The sequence below is a fragment of the Buteo buteo genome, chromosome 2 (assembly GCF_964188355.1).
Source record: "Buteo buteo chromosome 2, bButBut1.hap1.1, whole genome shotgun sequence".
Lineage (NCBI taxonomy): Eukaryota > Metazoa > Chordata > Aves > Accipitriformes > Accipitridae > Buteo > Buteo buteo.
The window spans coordinates 30,583,060-30,599,906 of record NC_134172.1 but is presented as its reverse complement, the minus strand read 5'-3'; the positions used below and the strand labels follow the sequence as shown (position 1 = coordinate 30,599,906).

General features: G+C 39.0%; 1 protein-coding gene across 1 annotated transcript in view; it reads right to left on the bottom strand.

The window, feature by feature from the left end:
* PHF14 (PHD finger protein 14) overlaps positions 1–13,046 on the bottom strand; it is a 168,201-nt gene extending 155,155 nt beyond the window's left edge. Inside the window, 5 exon segments of the mRNA XM_075049939.1 lie at positions 1,110–1,759; positions 12,165–12,275; positions 12,865–12,927; positions 12,930–12,983; positions 12,986–13,046. Of these exon segments, the coding sequence (XP_074906040.1) occupies positions 1,110–1,759; positions 12,165–12,275; positions 12,865–12,927; positions 12,930–12,983; positions 12,986–13,046 (939 nt within the window).
* Between the last annotated feature and the right edge of the window lie 3,801 nt (positions 13,047–16,847).

The following is a 16,847-nucleotide window of genomic DNA, read 5'->3' as shown; positions in this document are numbered from 1 at the left end:
CAGAGCTAGACAATAGAAGAAGATGCCTATACAAAAAGTAAAAAAAACCCCAGAATTATGCTTTTTTCCCCAATCATAATTATTACTAGTAATTAAAACAGCACAGCTCACTTGCAATCATCTATATATATAATACATAACAAAGTATCTGAAAAGGAGACAACTGATTCTTCCGAATACTGTTTAGTTCCCTGTCATTTTACACATTAAAATAAAGATTAAATGGAACAGCAGAACTTTAAATAGTGTCATACCACTATCATTTATCAAATGTTATGTTGACATTGCAATTATTTCCTGAAAATTGAATGCAGATTTTACAGCAATGCTTTTTTTTTTTTTTTTTACTTTGTTCAAAATTTTGCTACTGCAGGACATGAAGTCAACCACCCTGACAACCTAATATTTTAATTTTTCCACAAGCACAACCTTCAAGGCAACTGTAATTGTGCATAGGAAAAAAAGCTGCATTATTAAACACTTACATCATTTTCACATTCTGTAGTCAAAAGATATTTAATATAATAATAGTTCCCAAATGCTTTTTAGTACTGTAAGAAATTAGTTCATTTGTGAGCATTATAAGAAAACCCAACATAAATTATCATGATTATCTTATTTGATTTTAAACCCAGTGTGCATATTTCTTTACTTAGACTTCTTCTATCTCTGAACTTAGTGTTCAGACTTCGATGTTTGTCACAAAGAAAGGCTAGTATAAACAATAACCTATCATTTAGCTATTTTATGAATATGTCACAGATTCTTTTAACTTTTAGAACATTACAGATATGCAACATTTAGGTTAAAACAGAACTAGAAGTCTCGCTAATACATACTGATTTGCATACTGGACCTCCTACTTGCTATCCAACCCCCACTAAAGTCAAGAGAAGTCTCTCTATTGACTTTAGTGGCATTAGATTGGCCAAATTGTCCAAGCAAGGCTATTTAATATGCAGTGCCTATTTAGCACAATTTTGCTGCTTCGCTTATTTCTGTTAACACAATTCCAGCCAATCAGTTTAACGTTTCAAATTAACAGAATAGCTACTGGCGAGTAGTTTCCATCTGTCAACAGATATATTATAGAAAGTTGGTTGCACTACCTCATTACTCTTGCTTTGTGAAAGAGCCAGGCTATCATTTGTCAATTCCTCATCATCTGCATTACTCCTGTTAAGAACTTTACTCTTCTTCTTCTTGGATCCTCCATCACTAGCCGTGCTGCTATTATCTTCTTCATTACCTTCCTCATCATTGTCATCCTCATCACTTCCACTCCCATCATCTTCATCATCCTCATTATCTCCATCACTCCCCTCTTTTCGCAGGGCATTTTTTCCTTTCCTTTTCTCAGCAGTAGGCCGCCAGTCATTGTCATCTTCACTATCATAGTCATCCATATCATTTAGTTCTTCCATCGATACAAAATCCAACAAAGGTCGGTTCCTGCGTAAATTCCATTTTTTTGGTTCATTTGTTTGCTCATCAGCCACAGCATCAGGTTCAGCTGCTTTCTCCTTCTCTTTCTTCTTTTTTGGCTTTTCTTCTTCTTCATCTTGTTCTTTCTTTTCTGTTTTAATTACCTCTTTGTCTGCTGCTGGCACCTCTTCTTCAGTGGAGGTTTTTGGCTGTTGGTCTTCTACTTTCTTTTCTGTCTGTTCCTCCTCCAAGATATTTTCTTCTGATTCAGTACAGGAACCTTCACCACTGTCCTTTGATGCATCTTCACTCCCATGACCACTTCCTTCAGAATCTGTTGAGCATATGAAAATTTAAAAAAAGTTCCGACACAAATGTACCCCCAAAAATAAAATCTGTTGAAGCAAGTTGTTAAACAAAAGAATGATGCATGTTCCTCCCTCATAAGGTATTCCACCTATTTTTTCAGCTGGTGTCCAAATACTGCTATTTCAAGTGGTATGTTGAGAATCTGTTAAACATGAGTGCATTTTAAGATGACAAAAAAAAGATGGCAGAATTTATTAAATGAACGTTAAATGTTCCTTTGAACTGCAGCTTATATTAACAATAAGCAGTAGCACAGAATAATTTCCATGTGAAGTCACATCTTAAAGAAAGAGCATTCCACTTTCTAATTGCTGGAGGTATTTTCTAAATCTTCAAAATAAAATAGCTATCCAATAGAAGAGGTTTAAAATTACAAAATGAAGAGTTTACGTAACAAGTACTAACATTAGTATGGATAATCCCACACCTTCATTTTAGTACACATTTGTTTTTCTGGGTTTGGGGGCTCTTAATTTCCAGTGTTATTTCACTTATTAATCCTACATAAGCTATGCCTCATTCAGTGTTGCAGCTGCACAACAATACATAAATTCTAACCTTATACCACTCATATGGTATTGTTCTGTGTGTTGTCACTATTTCCATTAATTAACACCGGCCAATCTGTGCAACAGAAAAGAACAGAAGAGGATTTGTAGGGGGGGGGGGGGGGGGGGGGGTGTCACAAAAATAAGCCACCTGTGCTATAAAGTATATTTAAAAAATACTGAAAAAGATGACAAGTGAACTTGTTTAAATTTTATAAACATCATCCACCTTGACTATCTCTCATCTTACATTCACCTACTACTTTTCATTTACATTTTTAGTTTTAATGAATAAAAACTCAGAAAATATTTCTTAAAATTAACAAGAAAATACAAAGTTGCTTGATCCAACATGGGGATCAATTAGGCAATGGCTACATTTTTCAGTTTGTTCAGATCCATCACCAAGTTCTTGATGCACTGTCACATAGATGCAAAGAAGAAACATACTGATGCTTGCAAATTAAAATAACCCTTAATTGCTTTAGTTACCACACAAAAAAACCACCTCTCAGTATCACCTTACAGGGAATTTTTGTGCACATCCATCTCTGTATAAAGCCAAATAAACAAAAATAAATTCACGTGGCATTTATTTCCACCCCACAGAACACTGTCTATGAGTAGCCAGTAACTCAGTTGTTACTTCAATATAATAGTCAGTTTTGTCTTTTTCTGCATATACCTGTATGTGCATGTATTTGATGAGGAGATTCTGTAATTACCAACAAAAGAATCCATCAGTGCTACTACTACTGATCAGGACATTAATGTTATAAGTCCTCTTAGAAGCTAATAGAAAGTAAAAGTTTCCTGCAAATATTCTAACCTTTTAGAGGGCCAGAAAAACAATGAGAACGCAGTAACACAAGTTATTGTACAGTCTTTTGAGAAAAGAGTAATTCAGTCATTTCCCTACATCTACCAGCCTTAATGGTAGTAATGGAAGTACAACATAATTAACAGAAGTTTTGAAATAGCAGAACACTCTTCAGGCATGCCTAAGAAACAAAAAACAGTATTAACTAATATGCAATCTAAAAAACTATTTTTAAAATACAAGAGCTTTGTTTGGATACGCATTCATGGACCTGTTAGAGTGGGTCCAGAGAAGTGCCACGAAAACAGCCAGAGGGCTGAAACACTTCTATCAAGAAAGGCTGAGAGAGTTGGGGTTGTTTAGCCTGGAGAAGAGAAAGTGCTGGGGAGACCTTATTGCAGCCTTTTGCTATATAAAGGGGGCTTATAAGAGAGAGAGACTTTTTACCAAGGCCTGTAGCAACAGGAAAAGGGGGGCTGGTTTTAAACTGAAAGAGGCTAGGGTTTAGATTGGACATGAGGAAGAAACCTTTTATGAGGGTGGTGAGACCCTGGAACAGGTTGCCCAGAGAAGCTGCGGATGCCCCAACACTGGAAATGTTCATGGTCAGGTTGGATGGGGCTTTGAACAACCTGATCTAGTGAAAGCTGTTCCTGCCCATGGCAGGGAGTTCGCCTAAATGATCTTTAAAGGTCCCTTCCAACCCAACCCGTCCTATGATATTTACCAGCTCTCACAAACACTTTACAAGTAACTCCTAAAGCTAAACTCCCATACTAGATGTTGATATTATAGATTAAATGCCATATGTATGTTTAAAAGCAAAATGTATTTTTTTATCTCATTTCACAGATTCTGAGTGCTAGCATGCACTACTTGTCTCACTGTAAATAAGGCAGAAGAGGGTTTTGCCATGTTAAAATTAATTCAACTGCATTTTTAAGTTACCTTATATTATTTTCTTTTGTTTTACTTCCCCGACATAACTCCATGACAGTAATTTGTTTGGATGCTTTAATTGTGCTGTTCCATTTCTAAATATGCTTAGACTCCTTGCGAATTTAAGCTTTGACTTCATTTTTGGGGAGAATCTTAGTCTGGATATAGTTTGATCTTTAATAGCACTCTAAATTACCAACAGTAATTCTTGTATATCAATACTACAGCACTGAGAATACTCTCTAGCTGCTTTATGCTATGCAAACAACATAAAGCAGAGAACAAATAAATGTTAGTTTCATTCACTTCTCTCCTTCAAATTCTCTTTGCCTTCTGCCTGCACATTATGCTTTGTACTCTCCTTTCTGCATGCACGTAGACACCAGAGATACCTATAGTAAGGGACATCCTTCTTCTGTCTGAATGCATCCACCATGATAGGAGCTTTTTCTAGAAAGAGCCATTCTGTGATAACAGCTATTTTTGCAGGTGTTCTTCTGTCAGATGCACCTTCAGCTAGGAAGAGGCTGTAGCATACAGTTTTCTCCTTGAAAGAAATTCTTTAAGAATGGCTCTTTCAAACTGGCAATCATATCATGTCATTCCCTGTGGGACAGAAGTCAAGCTACTCTTAGTGAGAGACGGGGCCAGATACACCATCAAATAGTGAAAAATACAGAGTTCCACTGAGAATAAATACAAGAGATAACAGTTGTGAGAAAGGTGTCATGTATTTCTGTACACCTTCTACCTTGAGCTCTACTGAGCACAACAGCAGGTGGCAGTCAAATCCAAAGAGGATAATTCTGAGAGGAATTCACTGGGACAAAACATTACGCTCCAGAATTAACATATGAAAAATTGTAATGAAGATAAAAAAAAGTAACTACTAATTGCCACATCAGCTGTTGAGTCTTGTATAATACATACTATGCACTAGACTTCAGGGGAAAGCTACTGAAATCGCTACAGCAGTGAAAAAAACCTCCCAGGGTTTTGCAGGACCATTTTAGCAGCAACTTTACACATGGTACCCTGTGATTTTTTTTTTTTTTTTTTAAGATTCTAAGAAAATCCATGTATACAGACAGTTAAGTGCTACACTACGTAATACATGGCCACTCATTCACAGAAGACAGGCTGATTCTTCAATGCAGTATTTCGCTTAACAAGCAGCTCAGTAAAAAGCAGCTTTATTGCTTGTGTTTAACTGAAGTCTGAAGGATAAGCTAGTTAAAGGAAATCACAGACTCAATTTTGGGCTTGCCTTTTCCATTAACAAAGCCTAACCAACTCCAGATAGCAGAAGAGAAGCATCTGGAATCATTTTGGAAAGTTCTTTTTTTCCACTGAGTCCTGTCTGGTTGTCTTACCCAGGTGCCCAAAGCTGCATACAAATAATATAATCCAGGATCCTGGAACACTGAAAAGGAATGAAAAATCTGAAAAACTGAGCATGCAATACAGACAACAACTCCTATGTCTGAAGTTATTCCTAGTAAATAATATTGTTCAATAATGATCTACAGGCACCACGTGAGAAGTCATCCAGCCCACAGTGTGCTTCACAATACCCTCTTTTTGAGGGCAGAAACAAAAAAAAAAAGCTCCAGGTGAACCTAATTCTTTTGGAGGTTAAAGCCACTCGATCACCATCACCCTGTCTAGGTGTCCCTTAGCCTCTTTCTCCCAATCACAAGGCAGACAACAAATCTTTGACATGATGACGTGAAATTACCTGGGTGGCTCTGCTAAAACACCGTATTACACACCATGAACAATCCCTCACCCAGGTTGCCTGCATCCTGACAGATGGGGAAAGTGGAAAGCACTGGAAAAAGTGTTTGTGGACAACTGCCTCTGCCCATAAACTTCCTTACAAGAACCGCTCAAGAGTCACAAAAAAACTCTTTTGCACATGTGCCATACCGTACATGTAAAAACAGCTGTACTTCCTATATATCTAATCTAGAAATTGCAAATAATTTTAATACTCAAAAAACCCTTAAGGAAATGCTTAAACTAACTAGAAAGTTCTGATATTAATAACTGGATGTAAAAATAAGGCAGGGAACCTAGATCATACATGGAAAATACGAGCTGTTAAATTGCCAAAGGCAGAGTTGTGGAATGGGTAAAATCCTGATCACATTTGTCTATTAGACTAAAGCCGCAGAGGTCCATTATGCTAAGACCAATATAACTATACTGAAAGCAAGAACTGAAAAGCCTTAATACTTCACTTTCAACATAAATTCAAAAAAGAGAGTCTAGGATCAGTTAGATATATGCCACCAGTTTTCTATGCTATTTTGCTGAGTATGATGATTAAACATTGGTAGACTATTGGCAATTCAGCACTAGTAATGCTGGCAGTTAAAAATATGGAACTGTCCAAAGTAACGTGATTAAGAACATATAAAACAAAACCAACACAGATTAAGATATTACGGCTCTAAGGAGAGAAATTCACTTCTCGAATAACATTTTGAAAAAAGTATCTAATCTGTATTAACTGCAGATGTAGACTGGGCAGAATAGGAAATGAAACTCATCACTGATCCATGATTACACTTTTTTCAGAAGACAAGTATTTAATTTAATAGAAAAGAGGATGGAGGAGGAACATAAATGGAAGTCGTTTGGTAAGCAGTTTCCTCACTTCTACACTAGTAGTAATTATATCACACAGCATTTCAGTAGATGTCTATTCAAGTCATAAAAGCACTCAAAACTAAAGGCTGCCAACTTTGACTTGAGTCATTGGGAACTGCCTGATTTACAACGTTCTAACACACATGGAATTGGTTACCCTACCTCCTGAATTTGCTTGACATTTCCCAGTTTCCCTGTTTTTACCATTATCAAACTTTACTTGTTTGGGATAAAGTACTGCATACCCCGTGACTTCCCTGCAAAGTTGCAGTCCTAAACAATCCATAAAGTTGGATTCCAATACAAATTATTGAATAGTGAGCTAGAATATGTATTTTTCCAAGAAACACCTAAGAGTTTCACATCTTGTACAAGGGAAGTGACATCTGGGAGACAGCTGAACATTTGTCTGGGACATGCTAAGTCTAAGTCTCTGAGGCACTGTAACAAGTATATGCTCAAGAAACACTTGAAACGTCCCATCATCACAGGGCACATCTAGACTCTCAAGCGTGGCCAGGCTGCAAACAGACCACCCCACCAAGCTGGAGTTAATAAAGCACAGAAGAACCTTCTCCATATGGCAGGAAATACACAAGAGATGGACATACATACAAAAAAGAGGCAATGCAAGAGAAAGTAAAGTAGTAGTACAGCAGGAGACCATGAAAACCCTGTTCAAGACTGACTGAACAAGCAGAATGACGCTGAACCAATGAGCAAGGGTTCCATAAGGGACAGACAGACTGGAAAGACGAGGCACAAATAGTCACAGTAGGGGGAAAACATAGAAAAATAATGTCATCCCATCACTAAATCCACCCTGCCCAGATACTGGAATGAAAGCCTAGATTTGTTACATTGCTTCTCCGCTGTCAGTAAACACACAGAACAACAGAAATCTCAGTGTTTCCAAAGAGAATGCAAGTTCAAAATGTTCCTCAGTCACTATTTCAAGTGGCAGACATCTGTACAGAAAAAAGATCTCACCTGCAGTGGAGATCACCCAAGAGAACCTAATGTCCGTATTTTCCATTTTCTCAATGGGAAAAAGCCCTTGGGAACTCCACTCTGAGGGACTACACATTACAGTTGCAAAGGCAAACCTTGAAATGATCGTAACAATTAAAATTGTGCAATTACATGATAATTAACTAATGATTAGCTATTAAATATTTTTTCTTACCTTCACTGTCTACTGAAACACCCTACAACTTTTCTTTTGCATATCATTTAAGTTTATTCTCAAAAACAAACATATTAGTTTCTTCCTCAATATTTCAGTAGTGTTTATCACTACAGTATTTTGGTGTTTCACAAACATTTCTTTATATTACAATATACTGTATAGGAAAGCAAAAGTGGAATCTCTGTTGTGCTAAGAGGAAAGGAATTACAGAAAGATAAAAATATTTGCAACTTTTTATTTCTAGATCAAGCCACAGGTTTTTCAGAATACCTAACATAGCATTTATATAGATCATTACATGTTTTAAACAGACATCCTACTGACCTCAATTGCAGTAATAGTACATAATATTTATGCAAGTCAGGCTTCACACTCAGCACCAAAACCCCAAACATTTACAAATGTGTCTAAAAATTTGAGTCTATGAGACTTGTAGCAGACATAGTGACAGAATCCAGTTCTTCAAGGCAGCATTCAAGGCAGCTATGCTCTTCTTGGCTACACTGAGATAGAGAGCCAGTCCTTGAATTCACACATCATTCTTGTTCAGGGACCACACTACATTTCTCTGAATCATTTCAATTTCAGTATATGACCTGCCAAAACTGACCGATTTCACCAATGACAGACAGAAAGTGGTAAATCCTTGCTTTGGAATTCTGCTGGGATTACTCTACAACTATACACTGATTTCAGACATCAGTATTTCTTCAGCTGCTCTCACTAAAGAAAAAAAACAAAACAACAAAAAAACCAAAGTATGCTCTAATTAACTTAAAAGCAAAACTTCAAATAACTGATCTGTATTGTGAAGCATATTAAAAAACTTCAGTTGAGTATATTACTGTACCATCATTTCAAGTCACATATTTGTATGCTCTGTCTCCAAAGGGACAGGTTTTTTGATCCCACACTAAGATTACATATGACATTCTTACTTAAGGAACAAATTTTTCAAGATGTTTATAAAAACCAGAAAAATGTAGTACTTTATAATATGGCATTACTACTTTCTATTACATAAAAACAGAGAAGCCATTAAAAAATTACTTCATTCAATATTAACATAATGAAAAGCCCACAGGCCTGAAAACTATTTACATTAAGTAAATTTACAAGACTGTAACAATTCTAAAATCAATTTCCCAAAAGAGATGTCAGAATGATGAGACCTTTAAAGTGGAAAAGGTAGTAATTGCCTGTTGGTGTGACTTAAATCCAGAAGAAAAGACATTAACTACACTGTAAGTAAAGGCCATATCTCCTATGGATTTTTTTTTGGTGGAAATGGAGGTTCGGTGTTTAGAAATATTTTCTGTAATGAAAAAAATTTACCAAAGCATCAGGACTCTGAATACAAAAATTCAGAAACGCCGATTACTTCCTAAAAGTACTTGAATACCAACTTCTCAAACCCTTACTGCATCTTGTATTCCCACAAATCTGATAGAACAATGACCATGTGTAAAAGCTTAAATGTTCAGGGCTCAGTCCTTCTAGACTTGCGTAATATCTTCTACTAGCAGATAACACTTAACATCCTAAAGCTCATACACATGGATGCAACATAATCAACATGGACTAAACAATTTCAGAATTCTTTTAAATCAGTATTTAAATAGTCCTTTAACTTTCAAATTTGTTTTATTTTTTTTTAAATACCTATACATGCATTTGTGAATCAAATAAACATACATTGCAGAGCCATGGAATTACCATACTTACGAGATTTTTCTGAGTGCAGGAGCAGAATTTATGGTCATTTTCAATGTATAAAGATTGCTTCTTCCTTCTGTCACTTATTTCCCTTTGTAAGCAAACTATGCAATGAAATTCTGATTCAAACAAATAATAAATACTGATTTGCAATGGACTGCAGATGGAGAGACCTCTACAGTCATTGAAAGAAGAAAAAGAGCAACAGCCCAGACTGTATTGGAGAAATACACATTATGCTTTGAAGGCTGATCCCACAGTTAAAAAAGAAAACCTGTTTTCTATTTTCAACAATCCAGAATTTGTCTAGAAGTGTTGCTTGTGTGTGTACACACATATACTTTATATATACATAACTTTGAAATTATTGATTTTATTTATATATGTCTGTGTCTGTTAAAAAGTTTCTTTATTTCAGCATTTTTTCCATCCGAATCTAAATGGACTAGGTACAACCAAATCTAAGGCTATACCAGCTTCATTTTAAATCAGCACAGATGTTCTGTTTCAAATATGCTGCAACTATTCACTTAACTTGTATTACACATAAGAAATATTTCTTTTTTCTTTCAACTTAAGAGATACATGTTTAATAACTTTCTACTCTGCAACTTCTCCAAATGCTCACAACTTTCTCCTTTCACATTCAAAATCTTTGAATAAAGTGTAAAAAGTCAAACTCTGCTGCTGTTTCAAAGTGTTTTCACTAAACTTTAAATTTCACTAAACAGAACACATTTCTACTACAAGTGATAGATATAGGTTCTGAAATGTTAAAACAACGCTATACGAGATATATGAACACACGACAGTAATTAGAAAAACATTTTATAAGTAGAACTTGAGTTTTTCTCATACACTTGTTTCAATCCAGTGTTGCTTTTTTACGGGAAAACCCATCCAACTTTCTGAAAATGAAATTGAGGTTGAAATACTCTCAAGGCTAGACACGGACACCACCACCACCCCCTCCCACCATGTGTACATACGATATCTTAAAAGTGAAAGAGGATATCAATTACAGATGGATCCTCTGATTTAGACATAGTTGAGTTAGGAAGCTTTATTCATTATTTTTAATTAATTAATTATTGTATTTTTATCAGATCATATATTGCTGTGAATTATGTGTCCATCTCCCATACTCCAATTCTGCTTTTCCCTTGAATCCTGCCTACACTACTGTTCCAGAATAGGGAGATTTTCTTTGGGAAATAAAAATCATTTCCTTTTATGGAAAACTGTCTTTACAAAAGGCAGTGCCCTTATTCAAAAGAAAGGATCAAAAGTCCCCAAAACAAGATTTTAAAAGTAAATAAAACAAGCCTCCCAAAATCTTAGCATTAAATTGGTAAGACGACATCAGTTTTACTCTCTTAAGTCATTGCAGCCTGCTGCTTCTACCAGACCAACCAAGAGAAGTATGTCTAAGCTTGGGGGGAAAAAAAACCAAAAAAAACAAAACAAATCCAAGAAGCATTAGGGCATACCTTAAAACTGGCATTGGAGAAATTATTATTAAGCATTTTTAAGTTCATTAATAAAGAGGAGCTTGCCAGATGTAAAAAAAATAAGCCTTTAAATGGAGATGGGGAATATTTTTGCACGATACATGCACATGAAAACATAGATGAGCGTGCCCAGTGCAGAAATAACAAAGTGAAGTTATTTGACAAGCTGTCATAATGCTTCCCTTACACATCCTGCATCTCTTTCCTTATTTCCCTGAGCATATGCCACAGATCATCCAATGTGAAGTTTATTCACAAATGTGGTCCTGCCCCTTCTTTCCCTTCCCTCCAATATACTTGAATTTATTCATTTTATTTTGGCATCTTGTTTACTTTCAGTTTCTGTGTATCTTCACTGCAGATACAGGAATCTGTACACAGAGAAAAGACTGCAGAACAAAAACACTCTGAGGCAAGGACTTCCTTCTGGTATGAAATGCATATACCCTTCTGCATAGCTATCTGAATGGACACCTTAAGTTTTTGTAAAAAAACAAAAAGAACCTGAACAGATTATCCTTCTGCTTAAAGTTTTCATTCACCGAGTGGAATTAACCTCGAGAAATAGGCAAGTTCTTAAGTCCACAAAAAACTATTATCCATACTGTTTAAAAACAAAATGGTTTTAGAATATTCTTATTTCAATACTAAATGCAGTGAGTGTTCCAAAAATTATCTCCACACTGAAGAAATAAAAAGCAATAGATCTAGCTAAGGCAGTCAGCACAGAAGCTACTGCCAAAACTTCCTTGATAATCATGAGTTTTCTGCTGAGAAAGAATTAATTGCAATTGAAGTACTGTACGGATGTTTTGTTTAATTTGTTTCTTATCCGCAGCATAACAATTTCCAGTTATCCAACTGAGTGACTGAACTTCAAGTGGCTCCAACAGTTCACTAATAGCATTCTGTCTCCCATGTGATATTAAATGAGCAACCATAAACCAAAAATGAGATAATTCTGAACTGAGGAGATGAGGAAGCATATTTACCTGAAGCATCTCCAACTTTAAAATCACTGTCATCAGAGCTATCATAATCTAAAGCTTCCAGCAGCGAAGCTGCCAAAGGCTTCACTTGTCTCCTCTTCGAACTGCGGTCCACTGCAGGAAAAAAAAAGCACAGTATAGTTACTAGGTGGCATAATGAAAACTCAGCCTCGTTAAAGATGGTTAAATTAAAAGGAAAGACAGAATAGCAGCGACAGGCAGGGGCAGTCTCCGCCAGAGCGCCCGAAAACCAGCCGCAAGATGCAGACGGTACCGGAGACACTCGTCCGCACTGGTGAGGGAGGGGAGCGGCGGCACGCACACCGCCAAGGCTCTACCCCCCGCCAACCGGCCAGGAGCTGCCTGCCCGGCGGAGCAGCGGTGCTCCCTTCAGGCGCCGGGAAACAACGCGGCACCGACCGGCCGCGGCTGGCGGGCTACCGGCAGGAACCGCGGGGGGGACGGGGGTGGGCGCGCACTGGGGTCGCCTGAGGCCCCCGGAGCCACCAGCACCTCCAGACGCAGCGCCCGCGCGTGATCCGACAGCGCCAGCGACGAGAGGCGCGGGGAAAGGACAGCCGGGGCCGCGGGGCGCCTGAGGGACGGCGACGCGCCCTCCCGGGGGGGGGGGACGGGAACGCTCCGCGGGCACCCCGGCATCTCCCTGGGACTGGGGCGGGAAGAGCCGCTGAGGATCACTTACTAAAGCCTGCGCGGGTGAGCGGCGGACGGGCAGGGGCCCTCGGGTGCAGCGCCGCCGAGCCCCGGGCCCCTTCCCCAGACAATGGGCACGGCGGCGACCCGGATGCAGACCCGCGCCCGCCCGCGGCGGCCGGTCCCGCTACCGCGCCTGCGCAGCTGGCCGCAGCCGGCCCCGCGGCGCATGCGCCGTGCGAGCGCGCCTGCGCGGAGGGAGGTGAAGCCGAGGAGGGGGCACTGCCCCGCCTCGCCCGGGGCCGCGGCGGCGGGAGGCGGCGCGGAGCGGAGCGTCCCGGCCAGCGCTGGGATCTCCCCTGGGTGGAGATCCGGGCAGTCCCAGGAGTGAGGAGCACGTAACACAAAGTCTCAGTGCGGACCCATTCCTTCCCGGGGAGCGGGGGGGGTTCAGGATCTCGTTTATTAGGAAAACCAGCTCACAAACCGGTTTGGCACTTCCTCTGTCCCCCCGTGCCGAAACGAAGCGTTATAAAGCTTTTTTTTTTTTAACCCCTGTTTTAAGAGCTGAGTGCCTTGTGGACTTGGTCGCATTGTTAAGCTCATTCTTGCACTCTCGGCAAATAGTAAGCCGTTGTGTTTGGAGAAAAACAACAACAAAAAAACACCCAGGGGTTTTTGTTTGACCGCATCACGCGAGTCCAGCAGCTAAGCACAAAACCTAACGGTGAGAGAGGGATGGCGAAGGTGAGCAACGCAGGGCCGTTGCCTTTTGCAAAGGTCCCAACGCCTTCCCAGTCGCCAGAGCCAGCCCAGCCCCGCTGCACACGCGGCATTCAGTCCCGCATCCCTACCTCTGCACACATGGGACTGCCAGGCCCCCACGTTAAATGAGCCAGCTGCACAAAACCTTTATGAGGTGTTTAAACAAATTGAGGGAAGAACCTGGTTTTTGGCTTTTTCCTCAAACTTGTTTTTGTTAATTAGAAGAACAGGGACATCTTAAAGAATTGATGCTCTGGCATACTGGTATGGCTCCGCAAGCTCTCCAAGAGGATCAAGAATAGTGCTAAACATGAAAACTTATGACAGAATTGTAAGAGCCGTATTGGAAGATGTCTGTTTAACGACGGATAAATGCAAGTAGGGTCGAACTAGTTCTATGATGAAGCATAGAGGGAACATGAAGTTTGGCAAGTATATGGCCCGTGACAAGAGTCTGCGCTACATTTAGCACAGCTCTACATGTATCACCCACGCAAGCCTTTCCAGAGCCAAAACTTACCCTTGTATTGCAAAGACGGATAGTGTGTGATGGGTATGTTATTATTCTTTTTTTAAATAGAGCATGGAAATGGCCTATGATGTAATTACGCATCTGAAATACTTTCAATAATAATTTTCCGTGTTTCAGAATTTGAGTATTTTGGAAGGGCAGAAAATTCCAAAGAAAAATGTGAATACTATGTTCATTCTGTGCTTGAATTTCCTAGTTTTTTTGTAGCACATTATCACATCCATAGTCGATGTTCACACTGGCACGTCCTGTTTCCTCCACCAATTCTTTAGCTTGACTGCACAGTGAACTCCTTTCCTGAATCTGGTTTTGCCAGCCCTGGCCAAATATGCTGTCAGCCAATGCAGTCTAGTCTTTCCTTCAAAACTCTGATCAGCTTCCCTGTTCCAGTAGGACTTGCATAGGTCTTAGCTTTTTACTCCTTAAGGTGGTTTTTTTTTTCCCTTTAACTGGCATCTCCATCCTACTTTCTCTTCACACACAATTTCAGTCTTAATAGCACAAGTAGCAGGGCTCGGATGACTTTCTTTAGTCTCTGCAGATCCATGCTGACATGCAGCAACAAGTTCTGCAGACCCCCCTGCCTGCCAATGGACAAGCCCCTGATCTTCTCCGATACATGATGATTAACAGGACAACTCAAATCACATGTAAGAGGAAGGAAAAGTAAACAGAACTGACCCCAAATTTGGCTTCGTGTAGAAGAGCCGATTGAGGGACACAGACAGCTTCAAAGAATAAGGGCTTTCAGCATGTAACACAGACAAGGGGAGGGGAGCACCCTGTAGAGCAGTTGAGGAATTTATGATTCCTTTAAAGTCCAAGCAGATGTATGGACTGTCTGGCTTTCAGTTCAGCCCTCTGGGGCAGCCTGCAATGCTAGGATTATGCTAGTTTCAACCTACACAGTTATGGCAAGAATAAGTGATCAAGCAGAAGTTAATTAATGGCTGCCTGCCTCTATCTGCTCCTCATCAGCACCTCACATTGCCCAACTGCTCCTTCCTCCTTCCCTCTTTGTACTCTGTCCCATGACTCAAGCCCTCTCAGCCCTTCTGTCCTACTCTTTTGTGTCCCAGATCTTTCTTTTTATTCTTCCTCTCTTTTTTTCCCTCTCCAGAGGAATATTCACACTTACTTTTATTTCTGAAAGTAGCATGCACACATTCTTTATCTTCTGTAGTCAGCTTGCATACTTTGCCCTCATTCCTGAAGAGAAAAAAAACACATCAATGAAATGAAAAGAACTGTGAAGTACCAAAAATTTATTCACTATTTCACTAAACTTCTGGGCACTACAAACATAGGGCTTACCAGCAAATGCTCCAAATTTACTAATTAGAAGTAAATAAAATGTACAGCATAGAAATTAAATAGAACTATCAGTTTATCTTTTGATCATCATTCTTTGGAAGTTTCTGGCTGTTAAAACATCTGATAAAAGATAAGTCCCTCTTAGTAGATGCTAACCTCCTTTAGCAGAGTTAGACTATTTCAAATAAGGGGAAAAGAAGGGAAAATTCATGCTCCAAATGAAAGAAGCCTTCAGAGAGAATGTCTGATTCCCTTATTTCTGCAAGGCCTTTGCCAATCTCAGCAGATAATCAAGGATGTTGAAATGTTCAGTTGCCTTTTTGGTTGAAAAAATGAGGTATTACTGGCACACTGCTGGGAGCTGGGCACAGTACTGATGTTGCTATATCCATTAAATAGATTGTAAGTGTTATTAGTTTAGCACCTTTAAGTACTACCCTCATACACAAAATTATCTTAAAAGGTCATTTTCAGAGTAAAATTATGAAGAGCTGAAATAGTACATCTAGTATGAAAATGTTATCGCAGCTCCATCACTAACATAATACCTAAAAGAATGCCTAGAAATATTTCAGGATATCAGGTCATGTCAAGCACGTCAGGTCTTCCAATTATCTCAGCATTCCAGTGGTTCTCTTTAGGTCGAGCCTTCAGTACACAGCCTGTTGCAAGAGCAGGTGTCTGAATCTCCATTTCAGTGCTGCGCTTCAACTGTTGGAAAAAGAGAGAAAATAATATCTTCTGACTGTACTTTTGCCCTAAGAAAAAAAGAATCTTTGTTGTGGTTCTGTAAAGACCATTTTAGGAGTTACACAATAGCAAGTCAGCAGAGAATACAGTCACACTCACATAAATTACCTTAAAAATATCATTCTTAGTTTAATGAAAGTGTCACATTTTCAAAGAAAGAAATACAATAATACAACATTTCCTCATCTATGGAATAAACTCAAGAGTAAGTATGTTTTTAACTTATCCATCAACTGTGAATGAAGAAATAATAGTATGAAGTCTTGTATCTGGGTTTTTTTTTCCCTGTCAGTGAGCAGAGAGTTAAAGCCATGACCTACCTGTCTGAATCCAAACAACAAACTTTTTTTGTCCATCAAAACATCGCCATCTGTAGTAGGGAGACTGACCTCTTCAAATGTCTTTCCAAAGAGAATTGTTCCAGCTTTCACTCTTTAACTGTGCCATTACAGCAAGAACATCTCTCAGTGATCTCTGCTCTTTTGTCTAGAATTATATGGTAAAATATAAAGAGAAAAAGACTGAATCAGATGTCCTTGCTGTTTTAAATTACAAAGGGAGGGAATTCAGTATCTATAGTCTCTGAACAATAAGACTTTGAAATAATAAACTACACGCTGCTACAAGGTCTACTGCAGTCAAATGCTGCCAGGGAACGTTCCCATCAGATA